Source organism: Aulonocara sp. 'chitande type north' Nkhata Bay, linkage group LG1 (assembly GCF_057382095.1).
Source record: "Aulonocara sp. 'chitande type north' Nkhata Bay isolate Kocher_YH1m ecotype deep benthic linkage group LG1, A_spYH_male_GT1.1, whole genome shotgun sequence".
In the NCBI taxonomy this organism is placed as follows: domain Eukaryota; kingdom Metazoa; phylum Chordata; class Actinopteri; order Cichliformes; family Cichlidae; genus Aulonocara; species Aulonocara sp. 'chitande type north' Nkhata Bay.
The window spans coordinates 36934263-36956809 of record NC_141344.1 but is presented as its reverse complement, the minus strand read 5'-3'; the positions used below and the strand labels follow the sequence as shown (position 1 = coordinate 36956809).

Below are 22547 nucleotides of genomic sequence, written 5' to 3'. Positions count from 1 at the left end.
CAGGTCGCTTCAAGAGAAAAAATGCAAATGACCTACATCTCCTTGTTGTTTTATATTAGCTTATTTATTTTCTGTTAAAGAAAATTACTGAGCATCCTGGCTTTCTTCAATGGATTCAAATATAACCAATAACATGTATAGTGAAAAACACTTTGTGCCAAATTGTTTGCTTTGTGTAATGCAGTCCTGCAAATGTGTGTTATATCTAAATAGGCTTTTTTTTTTTTTTTTTTTTTTAAACGCACCATCACAGTCCACAAGCTACAATTACCAAATGGGGAGTAGTATCTTTTACTTTTTCACTATTACTAAACACCACAACATCAGACACTCGGGGATTCAACTAGCCTGCAAAAACATTACAAACAGAACAGAAAACTAAAGGACACTGTAATGTACATGAAATTTGATTTATTTTGAATATTTACAAACAAAAAGCATTTTATTTGCATTCGAAATAGCCCATTCTCCACTGTGTTGTGGCCCTCCTGTCAGAGCTGGACTCCTCTCTCTTTGAAGAGTTCCTCTAGCTTCTTCTCCAGAGCAAAGTTGGTTCCTTTCAGGCAATTCACCACCTCAAAGGCCCACAAGAAATACTCCTGCACTCGCTCAGCTGTCCAACCTGCCAAGCACATTCAGAAACATAACTGAACAACGTTTGTTATGTTGTCTTTTGCACTTCTGCCAAATAAATAAAGTGTTCCAAAGCATTTCATCCTCTTCATTTTTAATTTTAATTTTAATTTTTTTTTACACAGCATCCCATTTATTGTAGGAAACAGCGCTGTGTCCAGAGACGTACTGACCAACAGGAGTGCAGCGGTTCAGATCCCTCAGGTTGTACAGTTTATCAGCCAGTTTAACCAGCTTGGCCTGTTGGCTGCAGTGAGGTGCGTGTTCCACCTGTAGACGCTTCCTCTCCTGCTTGGGCAGGCTCTTGTCATCCGTCACCTCCTGAACAATGCGAGCCACAGTTACACCAAATTTAGCTTCCAGCTCTGCGGGGGTGGTGTCGGTGTCTTCGACTGTGTCATGAAGCAGGGCGGCCTGCAGGGCAGGAGGAAGCACACAGGATTACTGATGCGAGAATGCATGCACGTGACTGTGACTAACAGGTAACAACTGATAACTCACCTGCAAAACCTCGATATCTGTGACGCCCCCTTCGTGGCTGAGGATTCTCGCTACTCCTTAAAAGCACACACAGAGAGCTGTGAGTAAACAAGACTGTAAACAAGAACCTTCACTGTTTCCAGACTGCTAAGAGAAGTCACTTATAGAACAAGAAAACTCATTTATAATCAGACATTTCCTCTCTGAAGAGCTCCTCCAGCACTTTAAGTTTCTACATTCAGTAAAAGGACTAGATGTTACAGTCCCTGATAATGCATTGCTTTAAATGGAGAGAATCTTGAGGGATGGCTGTTATGAGGAAAGCCCAGAAACTTTGCCAGCAGCACACATCGTTATTCCTCAACTTTAGGTCTTTTACCAACGCTAATCTGCCATTTTTAATTCCTTGGTTAGGTTTAGGGATTAGAGATCTGATCTACATTTTCATATTAAAATTTGGGACACATCGTCAGTAGTGGACCTTGGATTCATCGGGTGTTTTGGCCATTATCACTAGACACCCTCATCCAAGGAGGCCCTGATTCAGCCCTGGAGTGTGTCACTGGTTTATGTTAACATTGTTATTTCTCTTCTTCTTTCTTCTGTTTAGGTTTCTATGGTTTATTTTTCTATCTAATCATTGCAACTAAAAACTAATACTTACCTCTTTAGCATTTATGGAGCCTCACTTCTTCAAAGGGATAGAAAAGGTGATAGAGAGAAGTAAGACAAAAGGGACAAGACAGGAGTGAGCAGAGAGGAGAGCCGGAAGGGGGGGGCGCCTGATCTGGCTTCCCACACCTCCCCGCCGGATCAGGCTGTACACTCTACCTCCCCACTATAACATAGCTCATAGGTCTCATTTGTAAGTAGGAAAATAAAACTCAAACAGAACAAGCAGACGAACCATCAGAAACTTCCTTTACACACAGGGACACAAGGAGGGAGCTTAATCACTGGCTGCCCATCTATGGTGCTCCTTGCTAACACCACGATAAACAAATCCACTGAACTGTCGTTTCAAAAGATATTTTGAAACAATCACTAGCTCCTCTTTTGCATAATAAAGCAGAATGTCTGAAGAAATGTAAAAATACGAATTTGGGGGGAAAAGGTAAAAAAAATAAATAAAAGCAAAGACAATATAATAAAAATCGATACATGGAAATTAGATTTGAGGGAAAATAATTTATGTTTTTCAGTATTATTTTTGGTGCGTTCCTTTATCCTTTCAAAGTTTGTCCCTTTAAGTCCCCCACAGCTCTAGTGGTCTGGAGCCCTGACAGGAAAAGCACTGCCAAGTGCTATCATTAGCTCAGCAAAGAAAAACGGAGCAGTGAGTAGTGGAGGAGATATTAGGTTCGTTGCAATCTGCGGCATTACCACTAGATGCCGCTAAATCCCCCGCACACAAAAAACCATTAGTTTTGTACCCCTGAACAAAAAAACAGATCAATCGACCTCCACCTCCCTGTGAGACTATACACTATACAAATTTAAAGTCGAAAAATAACGTACCGCTATTACACGGCAGGGTATTATCACTAGAATCAAATAAAATAAAGGTAAATAAAGGTTTTGCAGAAACATCGTTTCTGCAAAACTATTTGTTGCCATAAAATGGTAAACATATAATGTTAGTGATATAGCTGTAGTAGGCGAGTAAACCCTGATAACTTGACTGGTTAGTTCTAATATACCGCTCCTTTCGGCGACTCCCTTGTTGACAAGGTGTCGCCGCAGCAGATACTGTTATATAATGTCCACTATGAACATAATTAAGTTTGATAACTGGGTTTTAATTCAATCTCCTCCTTCCACGGCTTCCGGTATCGTATCAGTTAAACATCAGAAACTTTTTTTTTCTTTTTCTTTTAAAGATAAGAGTGAGAAACTTCACGGGTTTACGTACAGGCAGTGAATGCATCATACTACCGTAAAAACACACCTACCTATGGGGTGATTTATATACGGCGTTCCCTCTGGATCTTTACGTCGCTGGTTGCGGTGTTTCTCTGCGGCAAATTGAACAGTTTCTAACAACAAAGCTGCGTCTGAGTTCATGGTGTAAAAATCACGTCCTGTCAGGTCAGTGACAAAAAAACCGCGTTATTAGGTTATTTAATTTTCAACGTCTTTCGAGCAAGTGTAGCGGTCCGTTGGTATTATGATCCGGGGGGAAACAACTGTTCGTGGGATCATTCCACTTATTTAGCTACGGAAGCAGGTAGCTGCTAACTTAAGATAAAGCGTTATGTTTCAAAAGACATAAACGGTCAAATTTCTGGCATTAATTTTATATTTCGAGGGAGAATTTTACAAAGTACTGTCAGCGTATTCGATTATATCAGCATTTATATGATGAATGTGTTTTTAGCTTTGAAGCTAAGCCAGCAGTGAGGATAATCACAGCACAGATCTCTGTCTTATATGTTTCTGCTGGTTTTTGTATCTCCATTATTAAACATTATATTTGTATATGAGTTATTTATTTATTTTCTTTGTTTATGCCAGTCGTGGATGCCTGAGTGTTGTCCGGTCTCCGTCGTGTGTCCAGCATGGCTCACAGTGCCAGGAGAGACTCCCCGGAGCTCCCCGACTTCTCCATCCTCAAGAGGCTGGCCAGAGATCAGCTCATCTACCTGCTGGAACAGGTAGGAGCACGTCACAGCTCCTGCCGAAGACATACACATCAGTAATATGACTGGCATGTATAGCATGGATATGGCACTGTTCTTCTTTTTTTGTTTTTTTATTATTATACTTTATCATTTGACTGCACACCCATTCACGACACGTCACCACAGACTCATCAAACATCCTGAGCAGCGTCCGGTAGATGTTGAAGGACCTCAGTGATGTCAGAAAATAGAGACTGCTTTGGCCTTCTATGTTTTTAATGAAGTCTACTGTATTTCTTGTTTGTTTTATAGAATTATAAATTGTGTTTATGGAGATAACAACAAGCAGTTTCACTGGCAGTGGCTTTTAAAAGTGCCCACCAGCTAATGGAGTGAATTCTGCTGCAGAATCATGTCTATTTCTAAGGTTGCAGCGATTCACTTGAGATTTTATGTTGAGAAATATTCCTATGTGCTGAACTATACTGTCTTAACATGAAAATTGTCCCCACCAAACTACAGTTTACTTTTGCCTTAGGACTCAGTTTTACAGTTTAATTTCATTTAATTAGGCAAAAATGAACATTGTCAGAATCAGTGGAGAAAGTGTAGAAGCTGTGTGCAGACTAAGCCATGCACGCATTAGTTTGTGATGTACTTCCAACTCGGTGAAGACAAAACAAGCGATGCTTTTTGTGTTGTGAAGAGCAGATTGTCCTACAAGCCGTTCTCTTGTGTCACAGCTGCCCGGGAAGAAGGACCTGTTCATTGAGGCAGACTTGATGAGCCCGCTGGATCGTATTGCAAATGTATCAACACTAAAGGTGAACTGCATCAGCTGCTGCTCTCCTGCCTGTTCTGATCTCTTCAGGATTACTGCACTTTCAGCAGGTCTTTAAAAGCTTTTTGTCTCCCCCCCCCATTTTCTTTCAGCAACATGAAGTGGACAAACTCTACAAAGTGGAACACAAACCTGTTATCAGCACCTCAGATCAGTGAGCCTGCACCTTCATACCTTACAGAATTGTACCCACACACCTGACGCGCCCACCTGACAATGTGGCGTTGCTCTTTTTCCAGGCTCTGTTTCCTGATCCGTCCAAGAATACAAACTGTGAAATGGATATGTGGTAAACGGAGATTCTTTTTATTTATCTCTTGTCTTGATGGTTTTATTATAAAGTCTTTTGGGTAAAATGGATGAAACTGAAGCAAAGTGACATCTGCATTTTTGTTGCAGATGTAGTGAACACAGACAAGGTACCTGGAAAATCCCGAAGATACAAGATCATCTTTACCCCTCAGAAGGTATTTCTCTTTCTTGTCTTGTGTCCGTGCTGTACTTGTAATGCTTCGAGTGCTTGATACTGACCTGCTGACCCTTCTTTGTGTTACTAGTTCTATGCGTGTGAGGCCGTGCTGGAGGAGCAGGGGATCTTTGGCGGTAGGCATCTTTCTCTTTTTTCAGGAATGACGAGTGTGAGTGAGGAGAAGTGTAAAAGCTGTTTTTGCCTTTCCTGTAGATGTGTCCATAGACGAGTGGCCTTTCTACCTGCTTCCTCTTGATGATGACATCATCAGTCTGGAGCTGCCAGAATTCTTTCAAGACAACTTCCTGGTTAGTAGAGGCCAATTCCTTGTCTAAATCCTTTTCTAGTCAGTGTTTTAGTCATCATTTGTTAATGTGAAGAGGTTCTGCAGCAGTACACAGACTAATGAGTGAACACGAGCAGCTAATGAGCTAGCTGTTTCCCCTAAATGATGAAAAGAAAAGAAAAGAAATATTGGCCTCACATGCTCGTTGGATGCATGCATGACTTGTTGCTCTGCATCAGTGTTTGATTCAGTTTTAGACGTTTGAATAAAACGTTATAGACTCAGTCTGAAATCTGAAGTTCGTTGTGTTTTTACTGTTCCACGTGGTTTACAGACACCTTGACATCCAAACATGTTTTTGTGAGAAACACAGAGCTGCTCGTACCGTTGTCCAGATGTGTCACAGTTTTTGTCCTCGAGCTTTAGTTTTGAGTTTTCGTCGTTTCTTTCCTTAATTTCCTCATTTCTGAAGCCAACCGCACAAAGGAAGTCTGGGCATTGTAGTGTTACTAATGTGTTAATAATCATAGTGAAACAAATCATCACATTTGAGCTGTTCATTGCTGAATTTATAAGCCCGTAGTTGAATCAGAAGTGTAACTACAAAATCTCTGATGCATCCTGTATTTTTCCAGGCTGGAGACCAGCGCTGGGTGAGGACCGCCGGCAGTGCTCTCCACCTCCTGTACTCCCTGTACGGCCCATTCTCAAAGGTCTACGGGATTGGGCGCTGCTCAAAGGTGCTGTAAGATTAGAGACCAGAAGCTAGTCTGATACAAACTAGTTTAACTTTTTCACGTCCAGTTTGTTCGTCACCTGCTTTGGTCTGTTGCTGATGGTAATTCTGTGTGATCCCAGATGGCGTACGAGTCGTGGAGGGAGCAGGTTGAAGAGGGAGAACAAAAAGCTCGTCAGGCTGAAATTGGGAATGTTTTCCTTATTGACAGAGGTGAGGAGGCGCAGTGATCTCAGAGGACGATGGGCCGTGCCGTTCCCGTTCTAATGTCGTCGTTATCATTGCAGATGTGGACTTTGTTACTCCTCTGTGCTCACAAGTTGTCTACGAAGGACTTGTTGATGACATCTTTAGAATCAAATGTGGTAGGTGTCAGTAAATCGAATCCACTCACACGTTCACTTTATGCCTGGAAGAAACACGTCACCTCTGACCTCTTGAGCAGAGCATTTCGCCCTCACATTCGTAGCTCTTTTGAAGCCACGCTGCTGGTTGTGGTGTTTCTTTTAAAAAATATCCATATGTTGTGTGATCATTCCAACTGTTGTGCAGGATGTGTGGAGTTTGGACCTGATGTTACCGCCTCTGACAAAAGTGTGAAAGTGATGCTGAACTCTCACGATAAGGTAAGGCTCGTCTTAGTCTGCGGTCGGCTGCACTTTGCTAATTGTCGTGATTCTAATAGAAAAGTCTGTCTAATGTTTTGTAGGTGTTCAGTGAAATCAGAAATGAGCATTTCTCCAACGTCTTTGGTTTTCTCAGTCAGAAAGCCAGGAATCTGCAGACTGCATATGACGTGAGTGAATGTTGATACTGCTTAGCAATCATTGCACCCGTGGCTCGATTTGAAGAGTCTTTGTACGGCACAACCTTGAAAAATGGCATTTATATTTGCACTGGTGCGTTACGTGTTTATTACCTCGTGGTCGTGTTTTATGTGCGATGCCAGCCAATAGAAACTAATAAAATGCTCCTGCGTCTGCGCTCTCTGTTTAGGTCAGCAAACATTTTTGTCCCTCTAGTTTTTCCTCTTTCTCTGTACGTTCCAGTAGTTTCAGTGATCTCGCTCCAGGAATTTGCTGGGGTGACGTTTGTGAGTCTTTATCTTGACACTTTGATGCTATAATTGTTATTGTCTCAAAAACTACAACAAAAAAGTATCTGGAAATTGTCCGGATGATCTGATGGTGCTGAACCCCTCGCAGTAGTGTTGGGCTGCGTTGATGCGATGTGTAGTTACATTTAGTTACATAGTTACATAGTGTCAGGTTACCCTGCAGTGTTTCAGTGGGGTAATTATGACGTAGCTGAAGCATTAGTGACCAGTAAGGATAACAGCTAACACCTTTTTTCTGGTTTTCTTTAATAACTCTACAGAAACGTCGGGGCATGGACATAAAGCAGATGAAGACGTTTGTGTCAGAGGAGCTGAAAGGGTTGAAGCAGGAACATCGACTGCTGAGCCTGCGTGAGTGTTACAGTATCCTACCGCTGACTCCGAGCCATATCTGCACGGCTGCGTTGCTGAAGAGCATTTTCTCTTCCAGACATTGGTGCCAGCGAGTCGATAATGAAGAAGAAAACAAAGCAGGACTTTCAGGAGCTGCTGAAGACAGAACACTGTAAGAATCCTCCGCTCTGCTCTTTGTTCCAATCACGTTTCATTTAACCTCCTTAATTTCTCTTTGATATTTGGGCATATTGGGACCCGATGAATGTAAAAACAAAGAATTACCAGATATTTTCTTTACCTGATTTTTGTTTCTAAGAAAAATGAGAGCCACATATGAGGATATTCATTTCGATCGAACACTAGCAGTATAATGTCCTCATAAGTGGATATCACTTTTGTAGTGCAAAATTGTCTATTTTGGTCTAAATAACCCAAAATGTGATGCCCACACATGTGGACGCCAGGTCCTAGGAGGTTAAGGGACTTTAACGCCTTAAAGCACAAAACAAGCTCCATGTTTGTTGGTTTCATACGTGTGTGCAAGAACATGAAAGCTCTCCAAAGACTTTGCTGACCGATGAGTCTCATGTTTTCAGTACTTTAAATGAACTAGAGATGATCCCATTTGAGAAGGGTGTAACTTGGGTTATCTTTTTTTATTACTACAATTTACAGATGCCCCCTAAATGCATCACAAGCAGGCAGTCATAAACCCAGCAAAGGTCACTGAAGCAGCAACATTATCTCCCTGGGTTACGACGGGGACTGGTGACGATGTGATGCCTAAAACTGCTGCATTGTTTTCTGTGTGCCCTGTTTCCAAGACTGGGAGAAGAACAGTAAGATCACTGTTAAGAGTGGGATTATAAGCAGTGACAGTTTAGACTTGGACCATAGTTAAGTTAGGTTTATGGTAGTTTTTAGCACTTAAATGTGAGGCTTGAGAATGCCATACAACCATAAATCTATTTCCTTAAACACTTATCCAGTTTAGGGCCACAGGAGGGCGGAGCCTATCCTGTCACAGGGCAAGAGGGAGAGCACACTCCCTGGACAGATTCCTAGTCCAGTGCAGGGCCTACCACACAGACAGACAACCATTAATACTCACAGTCACACCTGTGGCCACGTCTCTGTGAGCTGCCAGAATAACCTAAGAGAACAAACTCCACATAGAAACTTTTACTGTGAGACAACAGTGCCTGGCTTGAAGTGCACTGATGTGGAATAAAGTCCTGCAGAGATGGGTAAACAAACACACCTGTGTTCCTGTGTGTGCTCCTGTCTCCATGCTGCACGTTAAGTGGTTCAGTTCATTTTGTGTGTGTCCGCTACTAAAAGTTGTCAAAGATAATAGTTTGTAGTGTTTTAACCCCAGGAGCAGCAAATCTTGTTTCCTTGTGCTTTCCCAGTGTTACTGGAAGGATTTGAAATCCGTGAATGCATTTCTTACATAGAGGAGCACATCAACAGACAGGTGAGTGTTCTTAAAAGAGTTCAGCAATAAGCGCACTGCCAAAAAGTCTGAATGACTCTTTTTCTCCTTTCTAGGTGTCCATGATAGAAAGTCTGCGGCTGCTTTGTCTGCTGTCTATCACAGAAAACGGTGAATCATCCTTCACTGATTCGTCACAGACTGTTGTCTTTCCTGTTTACAACTATTGTGATGCTGTTTTCCTGCAGGACTGCTGCCAAAAGACTACCGCTCATTGAAAGCACAGTATTTGCAGGTGAGGTACAGCAAATCTCTCAGAGTATTTTTGTTGTGGGAGACAGAGATGGGCAGTACACATTACAAGTAACGCGTTACTGTAATCCGATTACTTTTTTCAAGTAACGAGTAAAGTAAGGGATTCCTATTGCAAAAATGGTAATTAGATTACTGTTACTTTCCCGTAGGAACGCTGCGTTACTAAAACCGTGATTTTTTTTTATTTTTTTTTTGCGAGAATGTCTCATGACAGTGACGTAAGCGAGTGCGACGTTCGTGGTAACAGCTGTGTGCAGATCAACAATGGATCATATATCGAGTGTGGGAGAGAGTATGAGCGTGCAGCGTTTAAAGCGTGGAAGTACTGACCTTACTTTGAGTTTGATTCCATAAAAAGTGACAAAAACATTAGTGTCCGCTGTGCGTGGGAAGAAAACTTCTTTTTACAGCGAAAAAACCCTAAACGTCCGAGCAAGCACCGAGTAGCTGCCACGTAATGGGAAATTCACAGAGAAACTCGCGGATTCTTCCACTGACCGCTGCTGAAAATAGAGCAACAGGACCGCTGAGTCTTTGATTTTATTTATTTTCTGCTGTGTTTTACTTGCATCTATTTGAAGGAGTGAGTGTAAACACAAAAAATATTTTATTTTATGTGCAGGAATGTGCAGAAAATACATTTAAATGTTAAACAAATTTCTTCCAGTCAGAGAATGCTGCATATAATTAAATTTTTGCTTGATGCATAAAGTTAAAAGATTAAAACTGATAAAACAAGTTTTAAAAAGAGACTTTTCCATTTGATTACATTTTATATGATAGATTATGTAGAAAAAGTAGAATTGGGCTGAAAGATCTATCGCTTTATCACCTCTTCAGGTTGTAAATCGTGTTTTTAAAAAGTAACTAAGTAACTAATTTGAAAATAAGTAATCAGTAAAGTAACAGGATTACCTTGGGGGGAAGTAATCAGTAGTTAGTTACTGATCACTTTTTTCAAGTAATTTGTGGTAGAAGTACAAAAGCTTTTAGTGTCAGCATTTTTGTACCTTTGCTTGAAATGGTATTTTCTGCTGTTTATTTTTATTTATTTTTTAATGCTATTTTCTGTTCATGTTTGCTCAAAAAAGATTCAAGTATACAAACAGCATGTAGGCTGATACTGGCCGTAAGGGATTTGTGCCAGAAAACACTCCTATCTGTCATTTTTGGAGCTCTTGGTGAATAAAAGTCCAATCTGTTTGTTGGAAGACCAGAGCGCCGAGGAGAAACCCGTCTGAGACGGAGAAAATCAGGCTGACAGCAGAACTTCTCACAAAGCAGCTGCACAGTTATAACACAGTTTCTACACATCTTATTGTATATTTTATTATATCTTATTGTATATTTATTTTATTTTATTCTACTGTATATAGTATTTTATTTTATTCTATTCTGTACAGTTGTGTACTGTATTTATTCTTATTGTATTCTAATTTTTGCCTCATAACTTTTGCACTGTCCACTTCCTGCTGTGACAAAACAAATTTCCCACGTGTGGGACTAATAAAGGTTATCTTATCTTATCTTATCTTACATTTGCCTGTTAAATAGCAAACACACACACACACTTCTTTCTTTGCTTTGTGTGTGTTTTGTGCAGCTCAAATATGCCTGTAACCATCTCAGTCACCCTGTAATGTCTTCAAACAAAACAACCTTCACATTTCATCAAATGCAGCATTGTGTCAATGATTGTCTTGGAAAGAGCGGCTGCTTTCTCAAATGATGTTTGTATCTTTGTAACCTGAGATGACAATGAAATGTATTTTTTAAACAAAGACTCGGGACTTGTAGGCTCACAAATATCTGATTGTAAAAGAATCTGAGTTCAGCTTAAATCATCACTAAATTTTTCATTTATTCGTTGTGAGCTTTCACTTAATTTAACAGTCTGGCCCCGTGGGGAAAATAATAATACAGCCTATCCCTACACTGGAGCATGAAATGTAAATCAGTCTGTAGCTGAACAAAGATCATTTCCTCCTCTTAGAGTAATGCTTTGGAGAACGTGCAGCATCCAGCTGTTTGGGGACATCACAGGCTTTTGTCACAGATCTGATCAGGCAGCCTGTAGTGGCAGATTGCTCTTTGCTGCCAGCCTTGGCTTGTTAAGTGTGTGCTCATTTTGATAAAGAGCCATGGGTCCAATGCCTGACATTTTTCTCTGTCTGACCTCATCAGAGCTATGGAGTGGATCACCTGCTCACATTTTCCAACCTGAGGCAGCTTGGGCTGCTGGTCGAGCAACAGCCGGGAGAGACGCTCACTGTAATGGAGAGCAAAGTGGGCAAACTGGTTAATGATAAAACTGCAGGTGACAGTGGCTTCTCAGCGCAGTTTTAGCCTTCTCCACTTACAGGAAACCCTGCATTGCTCTGTGCATCAAGACACACGTGCTGTTTGACTTTTCTTCTTCTTCTTTGTTTCCAGGAAAACTGACAGATGCCTTTTCCTCTCTGGCAAAGAAGAGCAATTTCAGAGCCTTGAGCAGAAAACTTAACTTGGTAAATTATTGTTTAGGTGAACATCTTTGGTTAGTTGTATTTGTGGACTCTACAAGAACAACTTTGTATGGTTCACGGTTCAAAATAAACCTTATCTATGGTGTACTGAGCCTTGGTGAAGCACTGTGTTCATCCTGCTTGGAAAAAAGGCTTTTAAAAAAATCTCCTCTCCTTGTAAAACATCCCTCTCTTTAATCTTTTTTCTGATTGGTTGGCCCAAACAGAGAAACGAGTTTTAAGTTGGGATGACCATATTAGCAGTGTCCTCTCAGTGACATCAGACAGAGCCACAAGTAAAAAAAAAAATCACTGTTTACTTCTTTCACATAGGCTGACCTCATGGTTTGACACTTTAACGAGCATCTGCAATCATAACACTATATATGACACAAAACAGTAACATATATTCTCCTTAATTAACTTTATTTAGTTTAAAAAAAATACAGCACATACTTTTCCTAAAGGCATTTTGTTTTTCATTTCTGATTGTGTCAAATGGTAACGTGCTCATCATATTTTGCATCAAGGTGCCAAAGACGGATGAAGAATATGACCTGCGTGTCCCTCGAGACATGGCTTATATCTTCAGTGGTGCCTACATCCCTCTGAGCTGCAAACTCATCGAACAAGTAAGTCAACCAGGACACATTCAGTCTGTGGATATGATGGGGGGGCAGCCATGGTAACTTTAAAATAAAATTCTATTCCCGGTATGTATTGCATAGGTGCTGGAGCGAGACGGTTGGACGGGGCTTGAAGAAGTCACCAGGCTGCTAAATGGTCATGAATTTGCAGTTACAGGTTAGTTCAATGGCAGGTATAATGGATCCGTTTGAGGCTAATGCTAAAACAGAAAAGGAGACTGTTGTAACAGACGTCTAACAGATTTGATCACTGTTCTCCTTCTCTGATCAGGGAGCAGCGGAGTGGATTCAAGGGGAAAGAACGACACTCAGCGTATCATACTGGTCATGTTTCTTGGTGGATGCACCTACTCTGAGATTTCGGCCCTTCGGTTCCTCGGCAGAGAGAAAGGTAAACATTGTGATGGGGTGTAGGGCCACTTAAGCAAAAATAAAAAATGTGAAAAACATCTTCTGAAATGGGAGATGTATTTTTTATTGTATTGTTGAAAAGCAGAAAATAACAACCGTTTCTATTTTTTTCTCTCAGGTTATAAATTCATTGTGGTTACAACTGCAATTACAAACAGTTCCAGACTCCTGGAGGCTTTGCTGGACAACCACGTATGAAGCCTGGCAGCACTTCATTATGGACAGAACTGCTGAGGAGCCGCTATGCATTCCTCCAACACTGGCATTAAAGATAAAGAAATGCTTCATTCTGGTCTGTTTCTGGTGACGCGAGAACTGTAAAGATGTGTAAAGTGAATAAACGTTTCTTAACATCTTCGTTGGTTTCTATGTAGTCGCGTTTACCGGCTGCCCGGCTCTGCTGTGAGTTCATCAGTTTAAAATTAACTGCAGTTTCTTCTGTTCTACTACGTGACGTCAGCGCACCGCCCGTGCGATCGTTGCGTTTGTTTTCTTGACGACGTGCAGTTCATTGCATGCAATGGGTAGAAGAAACCCTGGCGGCCCGATGTGGTGTAACAAAACGAGCGCACTGGCAGCACGGGCCAATCGGAGAGCGGGACGCTGCGAGTCGCGTATTTTGAACTGTGTACAAACGGACTGGGCGCAGGAGAGAAGCGGCCGTCTGAGGCTTGACTTTTCCACAGGTGTTTTAAACGGTTTTTACCTGTAATTGTAACGGGCTCTGGAATTTAACGATGAGGAAAAGGTATGTTTAAGTCTCTTTGTTTCTCGCAGTGGAGTCAGTGTTTGTAAACTATATATTGGGCTCTTAGCAGCTTACTGTTAGCTAATGTCAAAGGCAGTTCGTAATTGATGTGTGCGTGTTCCACAAAAATCCTGTTGTTGTTATAATGTTACGAACGGCTGGATTATCGATAGCTTGTGAATCCTGTATTAATAAACGACGGTGTCTCCTGCGTTTGTTTTTAGCGAGGTACTCGCAGCGGAGGCTGTGTCGTGCCTGAATAAAGCGCTGTGCCACCTGAAGGACATTTGGGAGGAGATCGGCATCCCGGAGGACCAGAGACTACAGAGAACTAATGTAGTCAAAAGTCACATAAAGGTGAGACCATTTCACATGTAACAGTATGTGTAACCTCTGATCACTGCTGATGTGTCAGTGACTCAAATGCGCCTGCTGGATTGTGACCGGGTTTAAGTTTTAGGCTAGTGGTGTTTCACGGAGTCTGGGTCCTATCATGATGTAGGATGGTGCAGGGTGCTTTGGGTGAGTGTAAATCTGAATGACAGCAATAAAGAAGGATGGGATTGATGCTTGCGTTCATTATGAGCGAAACGAGACTGGAGACATTCAAAGAATCCGGAAAATCTGCAACAGCAAAGGTAGTGGGAGAAGGTAAACTTCCCGGGGGAGGGGCTTTTTAAAGCCTTGTGTTTGGGCAAAGTCATCACACCTGTGAGCAGTTTGTCATCAGATTGTAGTTTTTCTGTTCGAATTATCTGTTGTTTACATGCTGCTCAGTTTGATCTTCGGTGGATAAAAACGGTCACACTTAATGAATCATCCATTTGCAGAACAGAAGAGTGCAACATGAGACCTCTTAAGAAACATGAGTGCATTCCTTTTAAAAGAAATGTAAATTGTGTGTTTGTTTGTTTGTTTTTAAACACTTCGTGAACTCTGTAGACGTTACGTGTGCATCACTGTGGCAAAAAGAAAAACCTGTCTCTTACATCTTTGTGGAACAGCTGTGCTCTTTGTCAATGACAAGTTCTCTGTGATGTTCACCCTTTGCTATCTCATGCTCTTTTTTTTGACTTGCTGACATCAGGGGAGTTTGGACAACCCTAATTTAGACAACGCTTCAAAATATCTGCCTGAACAAGTACTCAGAAATATTTCAATATGACGTGGCAAGTGGCAAGGCTTGTTACTAAGAGATCTTTGGCAGTGGAAAATATTTACAGCTCTGATGATATTAATACCTCAGCCGGTCGCAGCAGATGGCTTTTACACTGCAGCTGCAGCCACTGCTCTAGTGGCAGAGGTGATGCGCCCTGCGCTCTGCAGGGCGCATCACCTCTGCCTGTTCGGTCAGCAACATCAGTTTGTTGCTGATCTGACTACAAAGTAAAGCATCTCCTTCATTATGCTGTGGTAACATTTAATGTTTCACTGTTATGTGTGCAGCACTAACCTTAGAAATAAACAGCAGCACAGAGTTTATTTCACTGCTCTGTGTGCTGCATCGTCAGGTTGCTGCAGCATCCATTGCTTGATCTTTTGCAACACTTACATTTTACTGTTTATTTTTTCAGATTCTTTATAGAAGATCATTTTGTCATCATCTGATTGGAGTAGACATGCAGCTCATTTTGTGTGGGAGAGGAGTCATGTGACCCATGAAACACAACATTTTATGAGTTTGTTCAGAGTTGAAAGCTCCGCTTCGGAAAGAAAGCTGATAGCCACTGTAGTGATGCCTATTATAGTCTAAAAACTACAATAGAGTTAAAGTTATCTGCAGATCAGATGCATCTGGAAGTAAATATATTTCTGTGCTATTGACATGAAGTTTTCACCAGAAGTCAGTAACAACCTGTCCAATCCACACATGCAAAGAATTCAAAGCCAAGGAAAGTCATGACACCAGCAGAAGTGCATCAGGACTGAAAGCAATTTTTGCCACTCAGTGCAAATTAATATCAGCTGATTCAGTCCCAACTAGAATTGGTGATTGTTCAAAATTTATTTTATCCCAGTAGAAACATCAGAACTAATATCTAAACAGATACCATAGTTTGGGTAAGTTGTTGCTATCCTAATGTGCATTTTAAAACGAAGAACTGTGCTAGCTCTTTGGTTTACCTTTACAAGGAGCAGTATGCTAACCACCAAAGTCTTTGTTGCCGATTATATCTGGATTTCATGAACTGAAATGGAAATTGAAATGACTGTTTCCTAAATAATTACAGGAAGCGTGATTATTTAGGTGCGTGATCAGCTGTTGAAGAGAATTTTGATATTTACACTAAACTCCTGTTTGATTTGCTGCGTTTCTCCAACAGAATTTATTAGACATGATGATTCAAGAAGAGGAATCTCTGAAAAAGAGGCTCATCCTTAGCCTTCAGACATGCAAAACAGAAATGGAGAAACTCTGCTTGGAGCTTCAGCTGCCCGTGTTCGAGGTAACAGCGCGTTTCCATCTCAACGTGTTTAACTGGAAACTGAATCAAACATTTAATTACACGTCATCGAGCATCTTCCTTGGCAAATGACTGATTATATCATTGATATTCAACAAGCCTAACCTGCTTCCTCCTTTTGCTGTAAAACCATTTCTAACTTCATGCCTGTCAGTCACTGTAGTTACCAGCTGATGTCTTTAATGACAATTTAGTGACTTTTAAAAAAAAAACAAAAAACTTTTTGCTGTTAAATTTGTTTGCATATTAAGGAAGAGGCTGGCATCAGCATGCTCCAGCAAGAGAAGAACATCCGCACACAGGTGGAGGCCCTGATAAAGGAGAAGGCTCGGCGGATGCAGCAGCTGAAGGCTCTGCTGGAGCAGGACCAGGACCTGTGCGACGTCCTGTGCTCCGTGCCGTACGGCATCGCTCCCGACTCCGTCCCCTCACTGGAAACACTGGACAACTTCCACCAGCACATCGCCAACCAGAACGAAGAGAGGGTAGGACCTCATAGTTCAAACCACACCTCTAACAGAACATTAATGTGGCTGCATGAAGAGAAACTGTGGGATGAACACTGCTACAAGCAGGAGAGATGTCACTGGACAGGCTGAGATCAGTCTGGGTGCAGCACTGTTTGATGAGCAGGTTTTGTTTCTTCCTCTTTGTTATGTCACATTTTGACTGCTTCATGTTTCCAGGTGAAGCGACACGCTGAGTTCACGGAGCTCAAAAAGCAGATCATTTTATACATGGAGGAGCTGGACCGTGTCCCCGAAACCAGCTTTGAGAAGGACGTGGTCTGTGAGGATGAGGACTCTTTTTGCCTCTCGAGAGACAACATTACATCACTCAAACTGCTTCTTTGCCAGGTGAGCAGAATCTTTTTCTTTTTTTGCATAAATCGTCATTTCAGCCCAACCTGTTGAGTTGCTAACTGATGCTGTGTTGATCTTGCAGCTTGAGGAACACAAGGCAGAGAACGAGGCCATGTGTGAGAGTCACAGAGAGAAGATCCAGCAGCTGTGGGACAGACTGCAGGTTCCACAGGAGGAAAGGGAGGCTTTCAGCCAACACATGGTCACGTCCAAGAAGAGGAATTTGGACGCGGTGAGAAGATGCTGCAGATTATTTTTCCTGTTCTTTGTGGACAGCTGTGAGTTCCAGTTCTGTGGCTGCTGTTTTTCCGTGTTGTTTGATCTTTATTTGTCCTCCTCAGTTACAAACAGAAGTCCAGCGTCTCGAGGAGCTCAAACTGCAGAACATCCGCAATGTCATAGATGCCATCCGCTCTGAGATCGCTGTCTTCTGGGAGAAGTGCTTCCTCAGCACAGACCAGCGGCAGGCTTTCACACCATATTTTAGTGGTGGGTTTTCTTGTTTGTCACACATTCTTTTCGCCTTTTGTTCAGTTTTTTAAACTGAAGCTGACTGATTGTTTTAGAGGACTTTACTGAAGATCTGTTAAGTCTGCACGATGCTGAGATCCAGCGCTTGAAGCAGCATTATGAGGATCACAAAGAGCTTTTTGAAGGGGTTCAGCAGTGGGAGCAAAGCTGGAGACTCTTCCTGGAGCTGGCGGTGAGTTTGACAGGAAGCTACGTCCATGTATAACACTGACACAAAATTAGGTTGTTTTATGTCTACTGAAACATTTGAATTATAGTTAGATCATGGACACGATGTGTAGACTCAGCTTTCATTCTAGAGTCTCTGACGTGTTTAGGAGCTGAAGCTCCTCCACGTTTTTTTTTTTTTTTTTTTTTTTTGTTTTGTTTTTTTAAAGGGACCATGGGCAGGTGTGTGCGATTCCTCCGTTATATCATTATTAATTAAGCAGATAAAAAGCCTGCAGTTTGAGGTGCGGTGCTTGCATTTGGAAGATTTTGCTGTAAACAGACCACATTGGTCAAAGGAGCGCTCCATGCAGGTGAAACGATCCATCCTTAAGCTGTGAAGAAAAAAAAACATCCATCCAAGAAATTACTGCAATATTAGGAGCGGCAAAATCTACAGTTTGGTGCAAGAAAGAAAGAAAGCTGTGGGGAACTCAGCAACACAAAGACCTGGATGTCCACAGACATCAATGTGATCGCAGAATCATTTCCATGGTGATGAGAAATTCTTCACAAAGTGAATAACACTCTCCAGGAGGAAGGTAGGAGGTAGGCTTATCAGTATCCAAGTCTACCATAAAGAGAAGACTGCATGAAAGTAAATGCAGAGGGTTCATTGCAAGGTGCAAAAAAGAAGTCATCTCAAAAAGCCAGCACAGATCTGGACAAACAGATGAAACCGACATCAACCTCTACCTGAATGGAAGGTGTGGAACAGCTGATGATCCAAAGCACACCACATCATCGGTGACACACGGCGTCATGGACTGAAGCACAGGGACACAGGAGCAGCTGAATGAACTCTGAGGTGTTCAGAGACTGTCTGCTCAAATCCAGCTAAATGCAGTCAGATTGATTAGCCGGTGTTTCATAATACAGATGGACCACAAGCCAGAACATACAGCCAAAGCAAGCCAGCAGTTTATTAATGCAAAGAAGAGGAATATTCTTTATTGGCCAAGTAAGTCAGCTGATCTTAACCCAACTGAGCGTTTTACTTGTTGAAGACTAAACTTCACAAACAAACAGGAAGTGAAACGCGCTGCAGCAAAGGCCTGGCAGAGCTTTAAAAAGGAGGAAACCAGCATCTGGGGATGTTCAAGACTTCAGGCTGTCAAAGCCAGCAAACAGTTTACAAGCAACTATTAGTTTGTCCAATGACCTTTGAGCCCCTGAAATGAAGGGGTTGTGTTAAAATGCTTTATTTGGTCACATTTTTATCCAGTCTTTTTGTTCAACCCACTGAATTTAAGCTGAAAGTCTGCACTTGATCTGCATCTGAGTCGTTTCATTTAAAATTCACTGTGGTGATGTACAGAACCAACATTAGAAACAAGTTGTCTCAAAATATTTATGGACCTCTGTATGTGCTGTGACTGGTCTTAAATCTCACTCAGATAATTGTTTTTAATTATAAATCTGTTATACAGATTATGAACATGTGTGGCAGGAAAAGTTCATACAAATAAAACATGAATATCCATGTTTCATCACTTTAAATGAACATTTCTGAATTCATTTGGAAACATTTGTCACTCCCTTAATGAACATGTTCTATTTGGTAATGCTGCTTCCAGGTCCATCTCCATTTCTTTCACTTTCTTTCTTTTCTTCAGAAAAAAGCAACAGATCCATCGAGGTTCACTAACAGAGGAGGAAATCTTCTCAAAGAGGAGAAACAGAGATCTGACCTGCTTAAAAGCCTGCCAAAGGTAAAGAGCAAAGCCACCTCTTTCCTGAGCTGATAATATCCTGTAGCATTAATCGCGTGTGTGTGCGCGCGTCTTTCCTTTTTAAAGATTGAAAAGAGATTAAAAGCCCAGATTGACACGTGGGAACAGGAGCAGGGTCGAGACTTTCAAGTAAACGGCCAGAAGTTTCTGCAGTACGTGGAGGAGCAGTGGGAGCTGCACCGAATGGAGAAGGAGAAGGAGAAGCTGGAGAGGGTAAGAGTGTGTTTGTATTAAAAGCTTACCCACGGTGTTTGCTAAGGGTGCTGATGATTTGTCTTTCCACAATCTCTGCAGCACATTAAGAAAAGCAAACAAACGGAGGAGGACATGTTGTATGGAACCGCAGTACGAACCCCAACCAAGCGCAGGTTCCTGGGCACCGCCACCCCAAATAAATCACAAAAGATGGTAAATGTCAGCTTGTAGTCGGGGTTTTGATTCTTGCTGTAATTAAGCCGCCGTCTCTGCAGTACTGACCCTGCTTCGTCTCTCTTATCAGGGTAATGCGACCTCCAGCATCTCTAGTGGCACCTCTAACAGCACAATGCGCTCTGTCTATGGTGGGACTGTCTGCCGCTCGCCGGCGCCGCGCCCTCCCCTCTCAGCAAACAAGGTTGGCTTGATTTTTGGGAAACTTGTTCACATCGAAAGCATGCTCACTGATATTTGAGCCTCGGACGTAAAATATGTTCGATGTTTTTCCTGGTTTGTCTTTGGAGTCAGTTAAACACAAAGTGGTCAAATTGATCCATCAGCTCGATATAGACACCAATTGCCTAACTTATTATAACCTGTCTATTTTACTGCTTCATGCTAAAATGTACCATAGTTGCATCGTGTTGTGCGACTGTTATATTTTACTTATCAGCAGAGCATGCCTATAAATGCTTCAGGACGTTTACACGTGTTGTCTTATTTTTCGTCTCAGTGGTGCAGAAACCTTTCATGATTTAAAAATATTCTGTTTGAATGAATTAAAGTACAAACAGTGTATTTATCAGTGCTTTGGGGAATTGAGTGAGTTGGTGTAAAGAAGCAACAACTCTGTATTTCTCTGATGTGACTCTGTCCTCCTCCATCAGACCCTGGCAGTGCGGACACCGGGGGGCTGTAAACCCCCCCACCCGAGACTGCAGGGATGCAACAAAGAGAATGAGGCCCAGCTGAAGGGCAGCAGCCCTCTGAGGGGTGCGTTGCTGACTCCTGCTAGTCCACAGCGTAACTTCAGCATAGCCTCTGTTGCCAGCACATATTCAGAGTTTGTGGTAATTTAACACTTTTGTCTCTGCATGTCTTTATTATTTTGGTCCCTCTGTTTCTGTGCAATAACATTTTAAGGCATAAAGTCAAGGATGAAGTACACGATAATGCTTATGCTGTACATTTGTATTTTAGAGGGACTTGGTCAGCACTGAATCTGTTCAATCAAGGTGTGTTTAAAGTCCTGAAACTTTGCATAATCCTAACTAATTGCCTTAATCTGCTCTAACTGCATGCTTCAAACCAAAGACAGAAATCACCTTAAAGATAAAATTAGCAATTAACTTTCTTAAACGTGATGGCACAGATTTATGGGTAGCATAGATTAACAGTGGGTTACTCAGACACTGTGTTAATTTACTAATCGTTGATATAGTGGATGTGAATCAAGGCTTCTGAGCCCTCTGTATCAGGTTTCTTTGCGCTGCATGTCATAGACTGGGAACCTCCTTAGTGTGGAGCTGTGGGGTCTACATTAGTGACTGTGAGCGCAGGAGCTCCCGTCCATCTCCTGTTCAACTTTTCTGCTTATCGGATCAGAAGAGATTTGGCTCGAAGGAGCTGAAACACATTGTCCAACTGAGGGGCTCCACGAAGAGCAGTGTGACGTGAATAAAGATTTATTTTAGACTGTAAATAATCCAAAGCTGTTTTGAGTTTACTTTATTTCATCAAGTCTTCACTGTGACAGCACAAGCAAACTAAACAAATCCACAATCATGACCCTGTCCACAGAGGAAGCACGTACATGTGAGAGCAGCTAGCTAAGCTCATACGAACAGCTAAACGAGGCTCTCTTTGGGCTTCTGTGATTGGCTTTTGCTGCCATCGTCACTGAAGGTTCTCCAAAATGTCACCATTAACCGTTGTTGGGTGTGCTGACATGTCAGCGACGGCTAATGCAAGTTCAGTGTTTAGACACCTTTATTCATCTGCACTGCTGTTGCTGCTAGCACTACTTAGATGAGCAGCACTTTAATATCTGTGTGATTGTCTGATTTACACTAACAGTGTGTGTCTTGTCTTCTCCAACGGCCCGCACACGTATGTGACGTCACGCTCACGCCTGCTCGTTTTTCCACAGCGAGACCTGTCCAAGGCCTCTGACGCCAAGATCCAGCACGGCATCCTGAACTCCACCACCACCAACCTTTGACCTCTCCGCTCTGATTGGTTAAAGTTGAGGTCTCGTTCAACAAGTGTCACTACCTTTCACAGCGATCTGCTTGTCCATGTAAATGAAGGCATTAATATATTATGTGTTAAATGTTTGAGAGCAAAGGCCTGAGGAAGCTTTTTGATGTTTGCCTGTCACTGAGAACAGTCAAACCAACACTACTTTGGCTGTATAATTTTACAGTTATTCTAATAGTATTGTCCATATCTTATACTGCACATTGTTGTTTTTTAGAGAAAAAGTTGAATAAGAAGTTTAGCTTTATAAAGTTATGCAATCTGGAGCTGCAGGCCATATATGTATGACTGTATTGCACTTTGTTTAGAAAATATATTGCTGCGATTAGTGTAATTTCACACAGACTCACACTGTTCCCTCGGTCTTTTTTTTTTTTTTTCCTTTTCCTAAATGTTTCTGTATATGTCTCTATGCTGTTTGTGTTTTTTAAGCTAATTCATAAAGATTTCAGGCTGTCAGGACTTTAAAGCCCCTTTTTGGACATGAAAAGGTTTCAGTGACACATTTTTCATGGCTTCATTCAGACAAACCCTCTATAGCAGGGGTGGGCAACTCCAGGCTTCGAGGGCCAGTGTCCCTGCAGGTTTTAGATGTGTCCTTGAACCAACACAGCTGATTTAAATGGCTAAATTAGCTCCTGCAGTTCTCCAGAGGCCTGGTAACGAGCTAATCATGTGATTCAGGTGTGTTGACCCAAGGTGAGATCTAAAACCT

The 22547-nt window shown here is 41.9% G+C and overlaps 3 protein-coding genes across 11 annotated transcripts; 2 read left to right on the top strand and 1 right to left on the bottom strand.

The window, feature by feature from the left end:
- Window positions 1-394: 394 nt before the first annotated feature.
- On the bottom strand, window positions 395-3311 carry hddc3 (HD domain containing 3). The gene is made up of 4 exons (XM_086294690.1): window positions 3066-3311; window positions 1135-1190; window positions 807-1047; window positions 395-622 (listed from the first exon to the last, which is right to left on the bottom strand). The coding sequence occupies exons 1-4, from the start codon at window positions 3175-3177 to the stop codon at window positions 492-494; spliced, it is 540 nt and encodes a 179-aa protein (XP_086150816.1). The 5' UTR covers window positions 3178-3311; the 3' UTR covers window positions 395-491.
- vps33b (VPS33B late endosome and lysosome associated) lies at window positions 3031-13933 on the top strand. 4 transcript variants are annotated; one of them, XR_015129786.1, is made up of 25 exons: window positions 3208-3340; window positions 3628-3767; window positions 4478-4558; window positions 4668-4729; window positions 4815-4864; window positions 4975-5042; window positions 5133-5178; window positions 5258-5352; window positions 5966-6070; window positions 6189-6279; window positions 6354-6431; window positions 6619-6692; window positions 6776-6862; window positions 7444-7534; window positions 7614-7688; window positions 8932-8996; window positions 9071-9125; window positions 9203-9249; window positions 11454-11586; window positions 11703-11776; window positions 12304-12405; window positions 12502-12577; window positions 12692-12811; window positions 12950-13123; window positions 13804-13933. XR_015129786.1 is itself a non-coding variant. In XM_086294609.1 (24 exons), the coding sequence occupies exons 2-24, from the start codon at window positions 3672-3674 to the stop codon at window positions 13027-13029; spliced, it is 1851 nt and encodes a 616-aa protein (XP_086150735.1). In that variant the 5' UTR covers window positions 3031-3201; window positions 3628-3671; the 3' UTR covers window positions 13030-13176. The 4 variants fall into 4 exon arrangements, 3 of the variants coding, with proteins under 3 accessions (XP_086150735.1, XP_086150727.1, XP_086150743.1); XM_086294609.1 differs by lacking the exons at window positions 3208-3340; window positions 13804-13933 and adding an exon at window positions 3031-3201 and having other exon boundaries at window positions 12950-13176; XM_086294601.1 differs by lacking the exon at window positions 13804-13933 and having other exon boundaries at window positions 12950-13176.
- prc1b (protein regulator of cytokinesis 1b) lies at window positions 13423-22295 on the top strand. Of its 6 annotated transcripts, none has more exons than XM_086294552.1 (15): window positions 13423-13579; window positions 13804-13936; window positions 15904-16026; window positions 16296-16529; window positions 16731-16901; window positions 16990-17139; window positions 17249-17396; window positions 17474-17610; window positions 19262-19357; window positions 19445-19591; window positions 19673-19786; window positions 19878-19991; window positions 20461-20643; window positions 20774-20808; window positions 21076-21600. In XM_086294552.1, the coding sequence occupies exons 1-15, from the start codon at window positions 13569-13571 to the stop codon at window positions 21248-21250; spliced, it is 1971 nt and encodes a 656-aa protein (XP_086150678.1). In that variant the 5' UTR covers window positions 13423-13568; the 3' UTR covers window positions 21251-21600. The 6 variants fall into 6 exon arrangements, with proteins under 6 accessions (XP_086150678.1, XP_086150709.1, XP_086150686.1 ...); XM_086294583.1 differs by lacking the exon at window positions 21076-21600 and adding an exon at window positions 21723-22295 and having other exon boundaries at window positions 13424-13579; window positions 20461-20566; XM_086294560.1 differs by lacking the exon at window positions 21076-21600 and adding an exon at window positions 21723-22295 and having other exon boundaries at window positions 13424-13579.
- The last annotated feature ends 252 nt before the right edge of the window (window positions 22296-22547 follow it).